Genomic DNA, 20,872 nt, shown 5'->3' with positions numbered 1-20,872 from the left:
GTTTCCTCTACTCTGGCCCTAACTAGAGCACCAACCCCTGCACTTATCTCAGTCCAAGTCACTCCTACGACAACCTCAATTGGATGTGTTTCATCCCAATGTCATGAAACTCCATCTTCATGTGTGGCTTTTGTCTGGTCCATTGCCTCTGCTCGAGAACTCACCCCTTGTGCAGCATCTTTGCTTACCAATATCATTTGACCTTCCTCTTTGTCTGTGTATCAGAGACATTGGTCTACTTTCAGACAGTGGTCCATTCACCGTGGCTTTTCTCCTTCTGTTCCTCATCTGTCTCTTTACCTGGTTATTTGATCAGGGTTTATCTGTGTTTACTGTTTCTAGTTATTGGGCTGCCCTGTACAATCCTTCCTATTTCTCCCATTTTCGTAAATTCTTCTTCTCCCCTATTATTTCCCTCCTTTTCCGTTCCTTTCATCTTGTTCATCCACCCTGTCCCTCTGTGCTTCTAGATTGGGATCTCAATGTGGTTCTTCCTGCCCTAGCCCGTTCTCCATTTGAACCCATTGCTACATGTTCTTTGTACCTTCTTTTTCATAACACCCATTTCCTTCTCCTCCTAGTTTGTGGTCATCGTCATTCTGATATTTATGCAATTAATGTTTACTGCACTCTTTACCGTTCTTCTTATGTTCTCCTTTATCCCAATCATTCCATCCCTCCTAAAATATCTCCTGTGCATGAAGGTTGTTTTGCCTTTTCTTCTATTTCCTTGCCTTCCATTTCCCATTTATATGCCAGTTCAGATCCATATCTTCTTCTGTGACTAACTTGTTCCCTTTCTTGTTATATATCTCGTACTGACTCATCTTGTGGTTCCCATTCTCACCTCTTTATTCCATGGAATCCCTCTGTTTCTTGTTATCTTTCTCCTATTACCCTTACTGGCTGGGTTTGGAAACTCGTACAGCTAGCTTATTCTGACTTGTCAGTTGAAAGTCGTCAGCTTTTTAATGTTTATTCACATCAATTATGCCGTTTAACTATGTCCTTAACTTTTTCAGCATAGGCTCAGTCTCTGGGACCAACCTCGTAACCATTTTGTGCTTTTAAATTAGTAAGTGTACATCAACAAAATTTGACAGATTATCAATAAACATTACATTTTTTTTTATTAAGTTGTAAGGTTTGTAAAGCAATGATTTTCTCATACCTTTTGTTTTCAGCTGTTGCCAATCTAACTTGCAAAGTAATTTTGATTTTAACATTAAATATACTTTTATGCACCAGAAAAATTTTCAAATTTCACATGTGAAATCTTTATAATGTCCAGATAGTTATCAAACGTTTCTTTATAAAAAAATTCACATTTTATCTGTTATTTTCAGTAATGAATCTCTGTAGGGGTTTGATCGATTTCGTAACTACCATAAAAAATTAGGAAATAAATATAAATTGTGCATTTTTCATTCTAGAATTACTACAAATTATAACACGAAAACATAACTGTTTGGACCAAATAGCTTAAATCTCATAACATTATATATTATAATTATTATACTGACCTTTCAGCCATGCCTGGCTAACAATACAGAAATTACAATGACTTGGCGCACGTGCACTCATACCTATCCAATAATGTAAAACTGACTTTTTGTCTTTAAAAAGTGACCTGTCTTGGCTGTGTTTTAGTAGACTAACATTTTTAAAATAGTCACATTTCAATTATTATGCATTATATATGTATATAGATTATTGCTATTTAGAAATTAGTTCTTAAACTTATTTTTCTTAAAACATAGAACAGCAAATAAAGAAGTAAAGCAAACAATCATCTCTTCTAGTTACAGCCTTTGTACTCGGTTGCTGCTTGACGTAGGTTGCTAAGACTTTTAAAATTTTGCACGTGAAGGATAAGAAACAAAATAATATTTTTTAGGTGTATATACAGCTGAATAACCAAAAAATCATAAATTACTATATTAATACCATAGAATTTCACAATAATTTATCAAGCTTAGTAACTATGCTGTATTTGTGTCTAACAAATAAGAAATTTCGAGCAGACTAAAGATACAACCTATCTCATTGAAATCTTGGTTCGAAAGAAAGAGATGGCATCCAAACACATTAAAATGGCTGAGAAAGCCATTAGGGGGACATTCTGAGCTTCCAAAGTAAGTGTATATAAGTGTAAGAGTTGTGCAGGTTTGCCACTGTGTTTGATTTATTGCATGAGCAATATCTTAGCAACTTGAAAAGATAAGAGGCTCTTATTTTATATTCTAGCTTGTCAATATCTGTAGTTTGAGTTCCTAATTCGTACAAACTGTAGACTTCGTATTTTGACATCACAAACATAATGTTGATATTTTAATATTTACTTTTAAATTAAGAAATTGAGTAATGTATAATGCTAAAATTTCAATTATACTCTAAAGTTTGATACAAAATTATATAAATTCATGAAATAGTAGTTCAATAAAATTTTGGATATGAGTCAACAAATGTGAGGACATGGCCTTTCACCTGTGACCCATCTGAAAATAGTTAACTGCACAGATCTGCCATCCTTTTAGAAGATTATTCCAGCTGGTATTGGACAAGTCCCAATGCATTCATTGTGCATTATATGCATGACCTAGCTGTGTTTTCTTCAGTAGGGTATTGTCTTCTGCTTGTGGCGATTCTCTACATCTCTGTTTGCTTTTGACTGGAGTATGTTAACATATTATATATATATATAATATATACACACTGTATATCAATATTTTGCCTTTTTCTTCTGCAGTTGCTTTACATTGTATTTCAGGATATAACATAGTGGTAGATGTTGCCTGGTCAAGTGTTCTTGGATTTTTTTATCTTAGCACTAACTATGCATATTTTTCTAATGCTCACTGTGGAGATGGGGTGTTTCTGTAATTGGTGGATTTATATCTATGTATCACTTTTTTATCAATATATATATATATATATATACATACTGTGGACCATCACTCATAGACTTCATGAATACAGCAGACAGGGATTTTTGACCATCACTGCTGACCCATGATTCTTACAATCAGAGTCATTCTGCTTTTCAAAATAGGGAAAACTAGATGCACTGTCTCCAGTGTGTCTTTCCTCTGGACCCAGACCACCCAATGCATAACCCCCCTCTTTCTTCTGGTGGAACAATGGGGTCCTTGCCACTTCCTATTCCCAGTAACTAGAGTGGTGGACCATGGAGATTTCCTCACTCGTGGGATTTGTACAGTAATTAAAACTATCTAGTCATATGTACTCATTCTATGAGAAGAGGGCTATCATTGTTAATGCTTCATATTATGAACTACCATGATATTCTCAATCCAAGATGTATCTCTCTGATGTTTTTCACCAGGGTTGACCATACTTGTTCATCATGACATACGCTAGGATTCTAGTGGTTGAGTGGTGTCTGAGGCACTGAACACACGATTTTGGCCTTGAATTCCTGTAGATGGGTGGCCTTGGGGTGACCCCCCAGTTAGGCTCATCCTGTTGGGCTAGAGTCAACTGAATATCAGTGTTAGGCATTCTCATTGGGTGTTGTGGACATTGTGACTGATGCTGGTGTTTGGGTATAGTGCTCATGAAGCCCTGGTGTTGCTGCAGTGTCCTTGTTTGGCATTGTAGTGCATCCCCTCATTGGACTCTATGGTGAGCATGGTCAGTGAGCATTGAAATGACTGGTTGTGATGGACGAGTGCATGTGCTCACCTTATCTGTGCCACTCTATACATCCTTGGAGGCCATAACCATTCATGTTTTCTTGGGCCATACCATCACAGTTTGTTCCCTCTACCTGTCTCCTGGAGAGATTTATGATCAATCAGACTTTTGTGCTCTCATTGAACAGTTGCTATCTCCCTTTTTCATCTTGAGAGACTTTTGCAGGTATTCTATTCTTTCCAACCACATTGCTTTACAGCAGGTGCTTGCTCATGTATGGCAGGTCAGAAATTAAAGCAAAAAGGAATCTTAGGTTAAGTTTACAACTAGCATCTCTTCTACCACCAGTTCCAAAGTCATATGGGGCAAGATTCGGAAAGTCAATGGGAGATATGCTTCCCATTCCCTTTCCATCTTGCTCTCCAATGGCCAGGAAGTTACTGGTGTACAGAGCATCACTGATAATCTCGGCAAGAGCTTTTATCATGCATCCAGCACTTGTGTTTCTTCCCCCACCTTCTTGGCCATCGAGTCTTGAGCAGAGCAATCACCTTTTTCCTTTTGGGCTGATCTTCTCTGTAACTATAACTGACCCCTTACACTAGCGGAACTCGAACTTACTCTACATTAGCCTGGCAGTACGTTGATCGGACCTGATGATGTTCACTATGAGATGCTGCTACATCTCTCTCCTGCCTCTCTTGCTCTTCTTCTGGTTGTCTTTAATCGAATCTGACAGAAGAACGTTTTTCTTGATGCTTGATGTTAGGCTATTGTCCTCTCTTTTTTTTAAGCTTGGGAAGGATCCTAAGATTCCTTCTAATTATTACCCAATTGATTTGACTAGTTGTCTCTGAAAGGTCTTAGAGAGAATGATTAATGCTCCTCCTGTTTGGTTCCTCGAATCAAACAACTTCTTCTCACCCACCCAGTGTGGGTTCTGTCAACAGCTTGCCACATCTGGTTCAATTTGAGACCTCAATCAGGGAAGCCTTTCTCAAGAGGGAACAACTTGTTTCTGTTTTCTTTGACCTTGAGAAGGCTCACGACACTACATGGAGGTACGGCATTTTGTGGGACCTCAACTCGTATGGGTTGCATGGCCATATACCCATTTTTATTCATAATGTTTTACTAGACAGACATTTCCAAGTCCGTTTGGGTTCGACAACTTCCTGTTCTATCACACAGGAACTTGGAATCCCTGAGGGCTGTGTCTTGAGTGTCACACTTTTCAGTATCAAGATCAAAGCTATCACTACATAACTTCCTCCTACTGTTGCAAATGGACTCTATGTCAACATCTTCCACATCTCACATTGGTTGTTGAACATGAGGTTTATTGAGTGGTAGCTTCAGATTGCCCTCAATAGCTTTTTGAAATGGACCACAGCAAATGGTTTTACCTTTTCTTTTTCAAAAACTATTTGCAAGCATTTTTACCACCATTGGGGTCTACACCCTGATCCTGAGCTCTGTCTTGGTGATGTTGTTCTTCCCATGGTTCCTGAGGCAAAGTTCTTGGGGCTTATCTTTGACCATAAGCTTACTTTCATTCCTCACATAAAGCAGCTATGTGTCAAGTGTACAAGGGCACTGAACATCCTCTGTATCTTCTCTTCCACCTCTTGGGGAGTGGATCGATGCTCTGTGCTCATGATCTATTATGCCCTCATTCGATCCAAACTGGACTTTGGGTCTGTGGTTCTGCCAGGACCTCAGCTTTGAATATACTGGACCCCATTTACCCTCTGGGCTTCGGCTCTGCACGAGGGCTTTCTGCACTTCTCCAGTCTAGAGTTTGTACACTGAGTCCCACGAACCCCCTCTTCACCTCCGCCATTTGCAACTTTCTCTGCAGTATGATACCAAGCTTCGATCCTTACCACAGCATCCCACCTGGGGTTGTGTCTTTCTTCCTTAGTGTGCTGTGCTCTTTCAGAATAGACGATCTGTCAATCCTTCCTATGGCCTTCACATCCAGGCATGACTGTCATACTACCACTTATCACACCTTGGGTGTTTTTTGCCTGGGTGTACTGCACTTGTTGATCTCTCATTTTGTTACAGTCATAATATACCTCAATCAATCTTATGCATGATGCTTCCACTGGATGTTTTCTGCCCAGATGGACTGCACTTGACATACTCCATGTTATCCAAGTGCTTCCCCTGGATGTTCTTTGTCCAAGCAGACTGCATTGTTGATCTCATAAACTTATGCAAGATGCTTCCATTGTTGTTTTTGACCTTGGGCCACACTTAGCATAATCTGTCATATCTCAAGGTGCTTCCCCTGGATGCTTTCAGCCTTGGTGGACCACATGTATTCAATTCTGTCCTATGTGTATTCCTTTCTTCTTTACTGGGCAAAGAGCATCCCTGTTAGCTCTCTACTATTCCTGGAATCACATAACATTAGTTCTCATCCTGTTCTCATTGATATTCAACAACGACCGGCCTATTTTTTCATCTTCCATTTCTGTCCAGTTTTTCTAGATACCTGGCCATGTCGGTGTTCGCAGGAATGAGCTGACGCTGGAGCTAAGTTTCTTTGATCTGGTGCTGTCACAGCCATACCTGTCCCGCATATGGACTGTGGTCTTGTATTCAAGGCACGGCTTCATGCCAGTTGACTTGGGGTGAGAAATGTCATAACAAGCTTTTCCAGATCAAACATTCTGTTACTCTATGGCCGTTTTATTTCCACAAGGATCGGAAGTAGGAAGTTGTTCCGACAAGGCTACGCATTGGTCACAGTTTTTTAACTCATCATTTTCTTTCATCTGGTACTAATCCACCAATGTGTAGCCTTTATGACACTCAAATCACAATAGCCCACATTTTACTGTCATGCTGTCATTACAACTTTGAGTAACAGCACCATTTCAGACACCTTTTCTAGGGGTTTAGCCTTGACATTGGACGGTGTCATTGGTGATGGTGACACTGTCCAACTTGATTGTATTTTAAACTTTTTATGAACCATTGGCCTTTTTAATTCTATTTGAGTCTTTTATCAAATTTTTTGCACATTGTTAATTTTTTAACTCGATTCATCTTTACATCTTATTGAATTTTACGTTTTGAGATTTATACTGGTTGTTTTCTGCTCAGATAGACCGCACTTGCTATAATCATAACCACAAGGTGCTTCTCCCAGATGTTCATGCTCGACCTGACTGCACTTGTTCACACTTTTTTTTTTCATGCAAGTTGCTTCCACTGGATGTTTTCTGCCAAGATGGACTGCACTTGTCATACTACCACTTATCACACCCCGGGTGTTTTTTGCTTGGGCATACCGAACTTGTTGATCGCTCATTTTGTTACAATCATAATATACCTCGATCAATCTTATGCATGGTGCTTCCACTGGATGTTTTCTGCTCAGATGGACTACACTTGACATACTCCATGTTATCCAAGTGCTTCTCCTGGATGTTCTTTGTCCAAGCAGACTGCATTGTTGATCTCATAAACTTATGCAAGATGCTTCCATTGTTGTTTTTGACCTTGGGCCACACTTAGCATAATCTGTCATATCCCAAGGTGCTTCCCCTGGATGCTTTCAGCCTTGGTGGACCATGTGTATTCAATTCTGTCTTATATGTATTCCTTTCTTCTTTACTGGGCAAAGAGCATCCCTGTTCTGTAAGTAGTGCTGTACCCCACAGGTGTGCTTTCTATTTTAATTGTGGCACACCTGTTCTTTCATGGTGGTTGTTCTCCACTTGTTTGACTGTTTTTGCACCTCCACTGGCCCATCCACAATGTGAGATTCTAGCTTTGGGTTAGAGGAGGTAGTACCATTTTGGAAATTAACATTTTCTAACACTGAAAATTTATTTCCAATAGATACTTACCTCCACTCAGCCACTTCCCTCCCTTCCTCCCCACTGATTTGCTGATGTTTCTTGTATAAAAGACTGGTCCACTGTTCAAAATTTTAGCAGTGTTTAGAGTGCAAATCAAGGTTGAGATAGTTTTGGGTGAGAGGAGGTAAGTGCCTATCGCAAATAAATTTTCAGTGTTAGAAAACGTTAACTTCTGAAGTATGACAGACATGCTGTAGTGAGTCATGATCAACCAATGTGTATGTCAGTAACTTTAGCTAACTTATAGAAAATGCTGGAAATTATAGAAAAGTCTATTGAACATTAAACAAAGACCTGCTTTAGATATTCAGTGTAGTTAATATTTTAAATTTTAAATCCATTTATTCTAACCTATATGGATGGATATTTCCATACATTTACCTTTAAATATGTTGTAGCTATGATTTGAAAGTCACAATGAGAGGGAAGATATTTAACATTAAGAAAATCGCCATGTAAATATTATTATATTTGTATGTGCAATCTTTTGGTTTTGTTATAGGACATTTTTTGCTTTGTGCATATTATTATTCTGTGTTCTTATGTACATTATAATAAAGAGTAGGCTTAAATTTCATCAGCAGCTGACAGTGACCTAACTGCATAATGTTGAATCTGAAAATTTTGATAGTACCCTCTGCTTTATTCAGGCCAAAAAGAAACATCTTGAATGTTTGTTAAAAGTTGCATGATAATATAAGATATCTTTACCAGTTTGAAACACAATCAACTATGACAACTTGCCTAACAAAGTTTCCAAGAATGGCCCTGAAAGTTGAATAAATAAATAAATTAGCATTTACATGGCTAAATGTTCTAAGAGTTCTTAATGTTTAGATTTGAACTGTCAGATGTACCATACAAAGTTTATTTACAAGCAGTGCATTTCATATCACTTGATTTTCTCAACAACGAACTGATATTAACAATCGTCCATCAAGTCATTCAGGATTTTATATGGTCAATTAAAATATCACATTATCTCAAAATGTCCATTTCAATGTAAGACATTTGTAATTACAATTTATGTTTACTCTGTTTATGTTTAGAGAGAATATACTGTTAATGTTTGATATGCTCGTGTGACATACATTTCTACAGCCAAATTTTATTTTGTTATGTCAAAAATGCATTTTTAAAGATACCGTGTATTAAAATCAAAACAGAACAATGTTAAGAAGGTGAGTTGCATCAAACTTGACTTATAAAACTTTAAGTTTTAATGTATATCAGGTAATTTCTCCATACTGCCTTATAAGTTTGTGACAAAATAACCTGAGACACCTGAGTTCTGGATAAGTAGTTTGATTTTATTTAAAAGATGAAAAGTTTAATATGGTCAGTTAGTTTCTTTAATCAATTCATCAGTCATTAACTTTATAGCTAATTCTCCACGTTACCTATAATCTATTACAACTCTATTTTATATCAGTTCGTTGAAGCAGTATGCTCTAATTCAGTTGCTCTGCCATATGATTGGCAACATGTAGCATGCATCAAATTTCTTACTCTGTTGAATTAGCAAAAGTAACAAAAATATTTTTTTAATATGAACCACCAGTTTTATAACTATGTTACATTCATGGATAATTGGGCACATTAAGGTTATTTTCTGCTAGTACTTTAAACACTGTATTGTGATTTCTACACATGCTAAGTTTACAGTATGGCTGCTGATTTACTGGAATTTTTTATGGGACTAGGTTCTCAATCTCTTCCTGGCTTTGTTGCTTTCCTCTTTTGGAGCCTCAAACCTCTCTCAACCAACTTCAGAGAGTGCAGACACCAAAAAGCTACAGGAAGCTATTGATAGATTTCATAGAGCATCAGCATGGATAAAGAGCAAAATGTTAACTGTTCTAAAGGTGAGCTTATCTGATGTTTTTCCTTATATGAATGAAGTTCATTGTTGTGTATATGCATTGCATGCACTTCAGGTTTTATTGGTAAGATAAATCATTATCATTATAAATTCACTTCAGATATGTTTACTTGTGAACAAGCTGTTTATATTTTATATCAATACATTATTAAAGTAGTTCAAAGTAATCATTCACTTTGCACATGATCTTTAATCACTATATACAGATGTCTTAATTTCCATTTATTCAGTCATTCAGTCTAGTTGAAACATGTAAAACCTTTAACTAAATTAATACTCATCCTTGTAGTTGTCAGTTTGCTACCAACATTACATGTGTAAGTTACTGGGTCACTGCTGATCTGTCTAGTTTAAACTTGTACTAACTTTACCTAGGTTACTACTCATCTGAGTAGCTGACAGTTTAATGCTAACTTTCCTTATGTAAACTGCTTTTCACTCCCGATCTCTTTACTTAGAACATGCATTTACTTTACCTCATATGTTTAGCTGACAGTATGTTACTAACTTTCACTCTGTAAATTTACTGATAACTTCCGATCTGTAAAATTGAAACATACTATCTTTCTTTCATTTGTGTAGATAGATTTTATTGACCTATCTAGTTGTAAAACATGTACTAACTTTACCTAGTTTACTACTTGTTAAACTGTCAATATACTACCAACTTTGCATGTGTAAGTTGTTGTTCACTGTTGAGTTCTCTAGTTTAAACATGTACTAACTTTACCTAAGTTACTACATATATACTTGTCCTTACAGGTGACAGTTGACTACTAACTGTACCTTAGTAATTCACTTCTTTCTTATGATCTATATAATTGAAACATATTATCTTAAGTTACTATGAATCTGTGTAGTTAATAGTTTATTACCAACTTGACCTGTGTAAGTCATTGTTCGCTTTTTATCTTTATTGTTGAATCTGTATAGCTGACAGTTTACTACTTTCTTTACCTGTGCAAGTTTCTGTTAACTGCTTATCTGTAAAGTTAAAACATGTTGTACACTATCTCTTATGTGGAGCTGACAATTTATTATAAACTTTGCCAATGTACAGTATTATTCATCGCTGATATGTCTCAATGAACACATACTAACTTTTCATAGTTGATAATTTATTACTAACTTTACCTTTTTAAATTTCTGTTTACTGATGATTGTCTAGTTTATGCATTTATTAACTTTACTTTGGTTACTACTCAGTTATGTAATTGACAGTTTACTTTTAACTTTACCTGGGTAAGTTGCTGTTCATTACTGATCTGTGTAGATAAAACTGCTAACTTTATGTATCTGACAGTTTACTGCTAACTTACCTGTTTATATTGCTGCATCACCGCTGATCTGTCTAGTGTAAACATGTACAAACCTTATCTCTTCTGTGTAGCTGTTATTTTACTACATACTTTTTCTGTGGAAAATGCTGTTAACTGATGATCTGTAAAGTTGAAACATATACTAACTATCTATATTACTACCTATCTATGTAGCTGGTAGTTTAGTATATTACCAGTGTTTGCTGCTGATCTTTCTAGTGTAAACATGTACAAACCTTATCTCTTCTGTGTAGCTGTTATTTTACTACATACTTTTTCTGTGGAAAATGCTGTTAACTGATGATCTGTAAAGTTGAAACATATACTAACTTTATCTATATTACTACCTATCTATGTAGCTGATAGTTTAGTATATTACCAGTGTTTGCTGCTGATCTTTCTTGTTGTCATTGATGTATATAGGAGATCATGAACTACTAACTCTGCCTCTGTCAGTTAGTGTTCACTAATGATGTGTTGCTGATTGTTAACTACTAATGTTAGCTTTATAAGCAGGTACTCAATATTGGTTTTTGTAGCTGTGCATTAATCACTGACTATATATATATATATGCATTACTTTTCAATATTTAGTTGTGTAACTGACCATTAATCATTAATTTTAGCTTTTTATGTTATTGTTAAATAATTTCTTGTGTTCTTGTTTACTCTTTGTAACTTTGTAAGTTATTAGTTCATTGTGAGTATGCGTAGCTTACATTTTAGTGCTATTGTTCATAATTAGACTTTCTAACTCTATGAGCTATTGATTTCACACGTATAAGTTAATTGTTCACCAGTGACTCTTGTAGCTTACTATAAACTACTAACTGTATGTAAGATTCTGTTTAGTAGTGACCTATACCATTAAAAGTTTATTAATAATTTTCTTTAGGTTCTTTAAAATTGGCACAAAATTGCAAAATAGTTGTAATGAATTAAGTTTTCTGATACACACTAAAATAATTGTTTACACCCTAACAACATATAAAATGATTTACATTGCCATCAGATTTAGTAAACTCAGATTAATGTCAATATACTAACAGATGAATTTAAATATTTAAACTTAATTATATTTTGAATTAATTTACCATTTACAATGTATATTCTGGACTTTCAAACTAATTATTTAGTCCTAACAGCTCAGGAAATGTCTTATTTTAGAATATGAAACAGTAATCCAAGTTCTTGAAATAATCATTAACATTAAAATTTATGTATTCTATACTTTAGCTCTTAAGACCGAAAGTAAATAATCAAATTGCAGACCACACAACAAATATTCAAGAAGAGAGAGAAGAAAGTTTTCCTATAGAAGGGCTGTTGATTGATGGCCAAGTTCTCATGAAGGACAACAAATATCCAAGTGAGCATACAGAAATGGATATTATAGTTGGAGATGGTTTGGATGTCACAGTTCGGGGTAAGGTTCTGGATATGTCACCTTTTTTTTATTTTTATGCCAATAAGTATATTAATTTCTGAAATGGTACTACATTCTTTCACCCATAACTATCTTGACCTTGACTTTCACCCTCTGCATTGCTAAAATTTTTCAACAACACACCAGACTATTTTTGCACCATTGCAGCAACATGTGCTGATCATGTGACTACTCTCCACCAATCATACTGCACCATCTATACTGGCGCAGGTAGCTCACTCTATCATTGCAGCACAATCCTCACTTTCTCGATTGGCCTTCTAGCATATAGACATGTGTTTTAACTCGTTCTCCATGTGACTACAAAATTTTTATTATGCTTGATCACAAATTTATATCAGTTTCAATTTCAAGCTTCAACTTTTGTATTTGATTTGCATTGTTTCTACTCATTTGATTTTAAAATGTTTCTGTTATTGAATTATACTTTGTTCATATGAATTTGAGAATATGGCAGATGATAAACTTCCCGCCATAAGTAGACAATGGTTCCGACACTGGTCCTCACACCTGAGGGTTAACAATGTCTGTTTTGGAAGCACGGAGTTTAGTTTGCAGGGAATTCATGTATTATGTTTGGCTGGCAATTTTTTCCTTTCAAGTTGATTTTTTGTGCAGAGGGATAGACCTGCTGTGTGGAAAGTTTCTTTCTATGGTACTTTCCACCTGATATTGTGCAACTTCGTAATCTGCTGAATTAGGTATTGTTCTTTTTCCCAGGAGATCTGTAGTAAGTTTTTCTATGTGTATTTCTCTCTCTCCGTAGGTATACTCATGTTCAATGAGTTTCTGTGAGCTAGTGTGGATGGATATAATTCCTGCACTCAATAATTTAGATTGTTCTTATCTCCTCTGTTCAGTGTTGTGTTAGATTTTTATACTTCTTTTACTATTTAGGTTACTTTAGTTTAAACTTAGGTTTGGAGTTTGTTTTTTCCTTTGTTTTTGTTTGAATAATTTTTACTTCTTTTCACTGTTAATATTATTTAGTTTGTAAGTTTGTTTTTCTTTACTACAAGTCATATCTAACATAGGATTGGTTTTGAGTCAAACTTTGTTATTGTTAAGTGGGTGCCTTTTTCTCTCATGTTCTTCAGGGTAGGTTTTGTTTTTGTGTCCTTTCTCTTATAGATTTTTTGAGTGAACTTATACATTCAATATTTAAGGGTTGTTTATCTTCTCAGTTCTTTTAGTCGTTTTATACTTTAGATGCTACTTATTGTTTTATGTTTTAGGTCGAATTTCATAGTTTTGTAGGTTTAGTCTTTTTATGTACTTTGTAGACTCTACACGTTTCTAAATTTTTTTAGTTTGTTAGTAATTAGTACTTTCTCTAAATTCTTTAGTTTGTGTGTCTTTCTGTCTACACTTCATGACAGTTCCATGGTTTATAATGTTCCATCTGAGGGTTTCTGCCTTCCATTTTGCTCCCCCTCTATCCACTTCCCAGATCTCCTTCCCTCCTTCTTGGGATTCTATTTTGTCCAGTCGTCTTGTCTGTTCAAGCCCTACTACACAAAGGAGCTATTGAAATGGTGGTACCCACTCAAATGGAATTTTATTCCTGTCTTTGTTTTTGTTTACAAAAACATGGGAGTTTGGTGTTCTATCATTGCTGTGTCCTAACTGTATCCTCATCTGAAGATGCCTCACTTCACTGTGGAGTTCTAACTCCCACTTCAGTGGGTCTTTTTTCTTCAGTTCATATATGAGGATTCTGTCTTCCAGTTCTTGGCATTACCATTCTATCTTTCTTCAGCTCAGTATGTGTTTTGTCAAATGGTACGCTCTTTTGCACGTCATCTTCACTCGCTGGGTCTTCGGACTCACCATTTCATGGATGGCGGGCTTCTGCTCGCCTCTTCCGGTGCCCAGTCACCGATCAGACCTTTTCTTCTTGGTCTTTTCTATTATCCAGACCACTCCTTGTTGTGTTCTGCTGGTTGCTCAATATTTGCCAGCTCGGATATGGTTCCCTCTGCTCTGGCCCTTACTGAAGCAACAGACCCTGCCCTATGCTCTGTCCTGATCACTCCTCCAACAACCATCATCACACTCCATCTTTCTGTGTGACTTTTGTCCAGTCTCATGCCTCAGCTCAGGGACTCACCCCTTGTGTAGCATCTTTTCTTGCCTGTACCATTTGCCCTTCCTCTTTGTCTGTGTACCAGAGGCATTGGTCTTGCTTCTGACATTGGTCTATTTGCCATGGCTTCTGATCATCTTGTCCTTCTATTCCTCACCTGTCCCAGTTCTCCATCTGGTTGTTTGATCAGGGTTTGTCTGTTTCAGCTGTTGCTAGTCAGAGGGCTGCCCTGTCAAACACCTTCAGTTGTCCATCTTCGGGAAAGCTTTCTCTTCCCCAGTTATTTCCCATCTTTTCCATTCCTTTCATCTGGTCCATCTGCCGCATTCCTTTGTTCTGCCAGATTGGGATCTCACTGTTGTTCTTAATGACTTATCCAGTTCTCTCTTTGAACTCCTTGCAATCTGTTCCTTGTACCTTTTTTCTTTTAAGACCTAATTCCTACCCCTTCTCGAATGTGGTCATTATTGTTTCGATATTTATTCTATCCTTTACCATTCCTCGTATGTTCTCCACTATTGGGATTAGGCCCTCTTTCCCAGGACATCATCTGCCTGGGAAGGTTGTTTTGCCTTTTCTTCTTATTCCTTACCTTCCTTTTCCCACCTGTATTCCTGTTCGGATCTGGATCATCTACTTTGTCCAGTTCGTTCCCTGCTATGTTATTTGGCTCATACTGCCTCTTTTCATTGTTCTTGTTCCTGTCTCATTGTTCCATGGCATTCCTCTGTTTCTCATGATCTTTCACCTATTACACTCACTGGTTGGGTTTGTCAACTCATATGACTGTCATATTTTGATGTGTCCATGGCAGGTAGCCATCTACATAATGTTTCTACAAGCCAAAACTGTCATCTAACTAAATCTTTAGCTGCTCAAAACCACCGTCCACCGTCTTTTGGAAGAGATCATTAAAACTGGTATGTGGACAACTCCCAATACATTTGTCGCTCTTTCTCTGCACAATGTAACTGTGTCTTCCTTGGATGGGTATCATCTTTCTCCCATGGAAATTCTACACAAGTCTATTTGCCTTTGCCTGGGGTAAATCGACATATTGTTGTTTTTTATCTTATTTTGTTGATATATATAATATTTCAGGATCCCACCTGGTGGCAGGTGTTGCCCGGTCAGGTATGCTGAATTTTATATCTAAGTACAAAATCAGTATATTTCTATAACACCCACTGTGGAGATGAAGTGTTTCTGGCTGCTTATCCAGTGATGTATCTGTATATACATATTTTGTTTTATTATTATTACCACTGTATCATATATAAAGGACTGTTTCTCGTGGACTTCATGGGAGATTTTTGCTCATCCCTACTACCCTGCGATTCTTACAATCACAGTCTTTCTGCTTTTCAAAATAGCGAAATGCAGATGCCCATTGCACTGGTTCTGTCTCCAGTGTGTTGTTCCTCCAGATCCTGTCTTTCTTCTAATGGAGCATGGGGGTCTGTGCCACTTCCAGTTCCCAGTTCAATCATGGAGTTTTCCTCACAAGTGAGATTTATACAGTAATTAAAACTTCCAAGTCATATGTACCCACTCTGTTAGAAGAGAGCTATCATTTTTATACTTCAGATTATACATTATCATAATATTCTCAATCGAAGGCTTTTCTCTCAGATGTTTTCTGTCCAGGTTGGCTACACTTATTGATCCTGACTGCACTTGTTCACACTATTATTATTTTTTTTTATGCAAGGAGCTTCCACTGGATAGACTGCACTTGCCATACTCAAGGTGATTCCCCTGGACCACACTTGTTGATCTCTCAATACCTTTCTTACAAGATATGAAACACCCAGTCTTATGCAAGGTTTTTCCACTGGATGTTTTCTGCCCAGATGGACCACCCTTGACATACATCATATTATCCAAGGTGCTTCCCCTGGATGTTTTTTGCCCGGATAGCCTGCACTTGTTGATCTTATGAACTTATGCAAGGGTGCTTCCATTGTTGTTTTATCCCATGGGCCACACTTAGCATAATCTGTCGTATCCCAATGTGCTTCGCCTAGATGTTTTCTGCTTGGGTGGACCACACTTGGCCTATTCATATACATTTACAAGCCTTTAGTCCTAGCTACGTATTCTTATATCAAAAATCCAAATATCTTTGTGTCACATGCTCATGCTTGTTACATATGTAGGCATCTTACATACTATCTGTTGTTCACGGGTAAAATCTGTTTTACATGATATGGTGCCTGTCTATCAAGTTCCCCCATATGTGTCTTACTTTGTTCATTACTGGGTTAAGAGCATACCTGTTCCAGAAGTAGTGCTATACCCCATAGGTGTGCCTCCTTTTATAATTGTGGCACATCTGTTATTTCACAGCAGTTGTTCTCCATTTGTGTGATTACTTTTGTGCCTTCACCACCCTCTCCACCTTTGCATAGCTAGTAGTAACATTTCAAAGTTAACAGTTTCTGACACTGAAAATGTATTTCCGATAGGTACTTACCTCTCCTTTCTCCCCACTGATTTGCCAGTGTTTATAGTTTGTATCTGCCAATTCTCAAATGTGAATATTGTGCTGCAATGGTAGAGGAAGTACCTGCACCAGTATAGATAGTGCAATATGATTGGTGGATGGTAGTCACATGATCACCACGTATTAGTGCAAGAGCACAAAAATGAAGAGGTATAATAGACTGGTGCTCTGTTGAAAATTTTAGCAATGCTTAGAGGTTAAACGAAGGTTGAGATAGCTTTGGGTGAAAGGGAGGTAAGTACCTATCAGAAATATATTTTCAGTGTGTGAAAATGTTAACTTTTATCTCTCTCTAAAAAGAGGAGTAAGTTTTCTTATGTAAACATAGCAAAAAATACCCAAAGAGTGGGTTATCATTCATATATGCATAAAAAAATGAACTACTTCTATTCAAAAGAGCTATGTATAATTAGATATTGTTTTGAATTTGTCCTTTCTACCCTGCTGTGAAAAACAAGAAGCTCAAAGGAATATATGGTTTTTACAGTTTTATAAAATAACTACTACCTTAGTAGTTTCTAGATTTTATTACAGCTAAAAATACTATTAAGAGTTTCTATGTTCTACTTCTTGTTATGTGGTCAAATTTTGAAATTTTAAGTATGATATATGAATATAACCAGTAATTTGGTTTTATGTCTTTACAAAACACTCAGAAGATGGCCAGGCAGTTAAACTTAGGATGAATAGCAAACCTATGGTGAACTCTGTGCCTGTTGGCTCAAAGATAGACATCTTAAATAACAAAATAGTGAAGGTAGTTTTAATTTTTGCTTCTTTCTTTTTGACTGATTAACTGTAAAACAATTATATAAAAAGATTTATAGGTTTTATATTTCTTGTTATATTTTTTTATATAAGTTCTGACTATAGTTTAATTCCAAAAAGTTGACAAATGCCACTTTGAATTTGTTATTTTGTTATTGCTACATTTAAAATAAATTATGTATTTCGTACTTAATACTTTATGTATATTTTTAGTGTAAATTTTGTTGAAGTTTATGATGTATTTGCTTAGTAAACATGCTGTTATGGCATTTGACTTTTTAAGTAGCAAACCTATTAGTTTTTTACTATTTTGTCTCATTCGATGCTGTTTATCTTAAAGTCCTGGTATTTTTATATATAGAGCTCACAGCATTTTTTCTATAACTATCACAATAATATGAGTTAATAAGATAAAGTATTTTCTTCTTGCACACTTAACTGTTAAAAACATTCATTGTTTATATGTAGCTTGTTTTGACATTATCATATTTTAGTATAGGCAAGTTCATGATTATATGCAAGGTTGTAAAGGTTAAGATGTTGCATTACATTTTATTTTACTAGAGTTATATCCTACTTTTTCTCTTCATACTGTTTCTCATACTTCTCTTCTGATGTATTTTAAGGTTCTTAAACAGTCAATTATTAGATATTTTTCAACTGTGAAAAGTTTGCATATCTCAATTCAACAGTAATTGCTTCTTTATAGCTCGTATACTCTATATTAAGTTTTAAAATAACATTCATGAGTAATATAAAAATTGTTTTATGGGTATCTTTTAATTTGCAAAGTATACCAAAGTGTATCTTAAGACAATTTTCACATTTCAGATAAAACGTTTGTTAGCAATACCATTGACATTTTTATTTTTCAAACTTTGGATTTCATCACATAAATCTCAGAAGTGATTTTCTCAGGGCATACATTTGTTATTGTATTTTGAATTACTGAGATGGTAGAGTGATGAACAAAAACAGACATTAATAATTTTTTCTAAGAATTCTGATATTTCGATTTTTAGGAAAATGAAGTTATGGGAAACAGATCATGTACTTTAAGGGAATCTGATATACCAGGTCAGAAACCAAACCACAGTCAAATGGACTGTAAGTCTGAAGTCTTTATTGTCAGCACGTCAGATATAGAGTTTGGTAACTTGTCTCAATCTATGTGTAGTGATGAAGAAAAGAAGGAAACTATCAAAGATGATGAAGAAGACAATGAAGGTGAGGAAGAATTAGTATTAGTTTAGGCACGAGAAATGAACCATACATTTCTTCACTGCTGTTTCCTGTTAATCCATACATAAATGTAATTGGAATTAAAATACTTTTACTTAATTTCTGCTTTGTTTCTATTTTTGTAGCTAAAAACCTAATTTTATTTCATTATTTTGAAAGTATTGATTATGAACTATTTCTTGTCTTTTTGCGTTTTGGTTTTCAGAGTGTTTCAAACGTTATACTGAGTTTTTTACAGACATAAGGAATTAACTGACCTTAAAAACATCATAAAAATAGTTTCAGAAAGCTTATAAATAGTAAATGCAAAACTAATTTTGAAATAACTGGTTGAAATTGTTCAGTACTAAAGACATGAAATCAGGATGGGCAACATTATTTTTAAATTTTTTGTGAATTAGATTTATGAGTCTTGTGAAGGTCAGAATTTTTTGCATATGTTTTAACTGGTTCTTTTAAAGTTTGAAAAAAAAATGATGTTAGAATTTGTTAGGTAAAAAATGTATAAACTGGTGGCTTTTCAATTACATAAAGTTAAAATACTTGATGCTGAAAATTTCATTTATAGAACATAGTTTAGAATGTACTAAGAGGGTGACTATTCTAAAGGTCCTTGTTGCTTTTAACTACTAGAACACTTAGAAGATGGTGAAATTCTTGATTCTGAAGACCTTGAAAAGCTTGATGCTGAAAATATTATTATTAGTGAACATCCCGCTGACTGCTGTCCAGACTGTTGTTATTCACATTTCTCCTGTTGCAATGGTGATGATGACTCCTTTTTATGGCAATATTACCAACTATTACGTTCAAAGAGCTATTGGGTAGTTGAGAACAAGTACTTTGAAACAGTTGTAATCACTATGATCATGTTAAGTAGCCTTGCATTGGTAAGTTTTTGGTGTGTACCAACAATCCTTTATTTTATTTTAAACAAAATTGACCACAGTGATATAGCTAACACAACAAAATGATGGAGATACCAAATACAAACTACAAATACAAATGCATTGTTTTAATTCTCTTTCAAACTGTTTTATACATTCATGCATAAATACCTCGGACATAAATTAATTAAAATATTCTTCTCATCTGGAAGCTTCAGTGAGAAATGATGGCTTGTGTTTTTTATGTTTTTCATGTAGGTCTAAAACCATAATGATATCAGAATACCCATCCAACTAGGAAACAATAAAGATAAATCTGCCACTTGCAATGTAGTTTGGAATGATGACTTACAGTATTGTTTTTGAAACATTTTCAGTATTCTTGAGTAGATTAACTGGTTGTAAGTTGTAGAGATTTTAAGATTACTTCTAAGTTAAAAGCAGAGAAGTAAACAAGTTATTTTTATGAAAAATGTAATACATGTAGTATATAAGTTGGAAACTAAGTGAGGTAGACTTTGTGCATGATCATTTTAATTAATTTCTTTGAAATTATATTTTTTTACATTCCAAATTTTTAGAAAATCACATTTCTTCAATTTCACCCCTTTGTTGTTACATCTATTACTATAGAAAAGTAGTAGTTAAGTATTAAAATTTATAAGAAATGTCACCTTTTAATAATGAATGGAGAACAAATAGACTGAGAAAAACAAAACATTTTTCTTTTGTGTTCAAATTTAGTCCATCATATTGGCTTTTTCAACTGATGAAGAACATAAGTTGCTATGCAAAATTTTATAATCTCTAAACAAAACCATTAAATACAAATCAATGGGACTTAGTAATTACCTTTTTTACAATTAATATAATTGATTAAAAGTCAAATTACCTGAATAAGGTTTTTTCTCTTGACCTAAATGAGTTTAGTTCATCATCTGTTGTGTGATTATACGTCTACCCTCAGTGGTCAGCAAAAAATGCTTTTCAAACGTTACTTTTCTTTTATAAATGATTAAATTCTAATAACACATTTACTTAAAACAATGCTAATTAGGAAAAATTGTATGTTACTTTACTAAAGACTGATACCCTCCTTCAAAAGTCCCCTGGTAGAACAGTGGTAAGTCTACGGATTTACAACGCTAAATCAGGGGTTCAATTCCCCTCAGTGTACAGAGCAGATATTACGATGTGCCT

At 35.4% G+C, this 20,872-nt stretch overlaps 1 protein-coding gene across 5 annotated transcripts in view; it reads left to right on the top strand.

The window, feature by feature from the left end:
* LOC106461102 (sodium channel protein para-like) overlaps window positions 1-20,872 on the top strand; it is a 229,094-nt gene that overhangs the window by 197,160 nt on the left and 11,062 nt on the right. For all 5 annotated transcript variants that reach the window (XR_002610925.1, XR_002610923.1, XR_002610924.1 and 2 more), the window contains exons 18-22: window positions 9,239-9,400; window positions 11,973-12,162; window positions 17,432-17,532; window positions 18,566-18,770; window positions 19,419-19,675. Coding sequence is in view for 2 of the 5 variants with exons in the window: in XM_022387986.1 (XP_022243694.1) it covers window positions 9,239-9,400; window positions 11,973-12,162; window positions 17,432-17,532; window positions 18,566-18,770; window positions 19,419-19,675 (915 nt within the window). In the remaining 3 variants the exon portion in view is untranslated. The remainder of the gene's footprint in view (window positions 1-9,238; window positions 9,401-11,972; window positions 12,163-17,431; window positions 17,533-18,565; window positions 18,771-19,418; window positions 19,676-20,872) is intronic.

This window comes from Limulus polyphemus, unplaced genomic scaffold, assembly GCF_000517525.1.
Source record: "Limulus polyphemus unplaced genomic scaffold, Limulus_polyphemus-2.1.2 Scaffold898, whole genome shotgun sequence".
In the NCBI taxonomy this organism is placed as follows: Eukaryota; Metazoa; Arthropoda; class Merostomata; order Xiphosura; family Limulidae; genus Limulus; species Limulus polyphemus.
The sequence above is the reverse complement of the archived record's forward strand: the minus strand, read 5'-3'. Positions and strand labels throughout refer to the sequence as shown.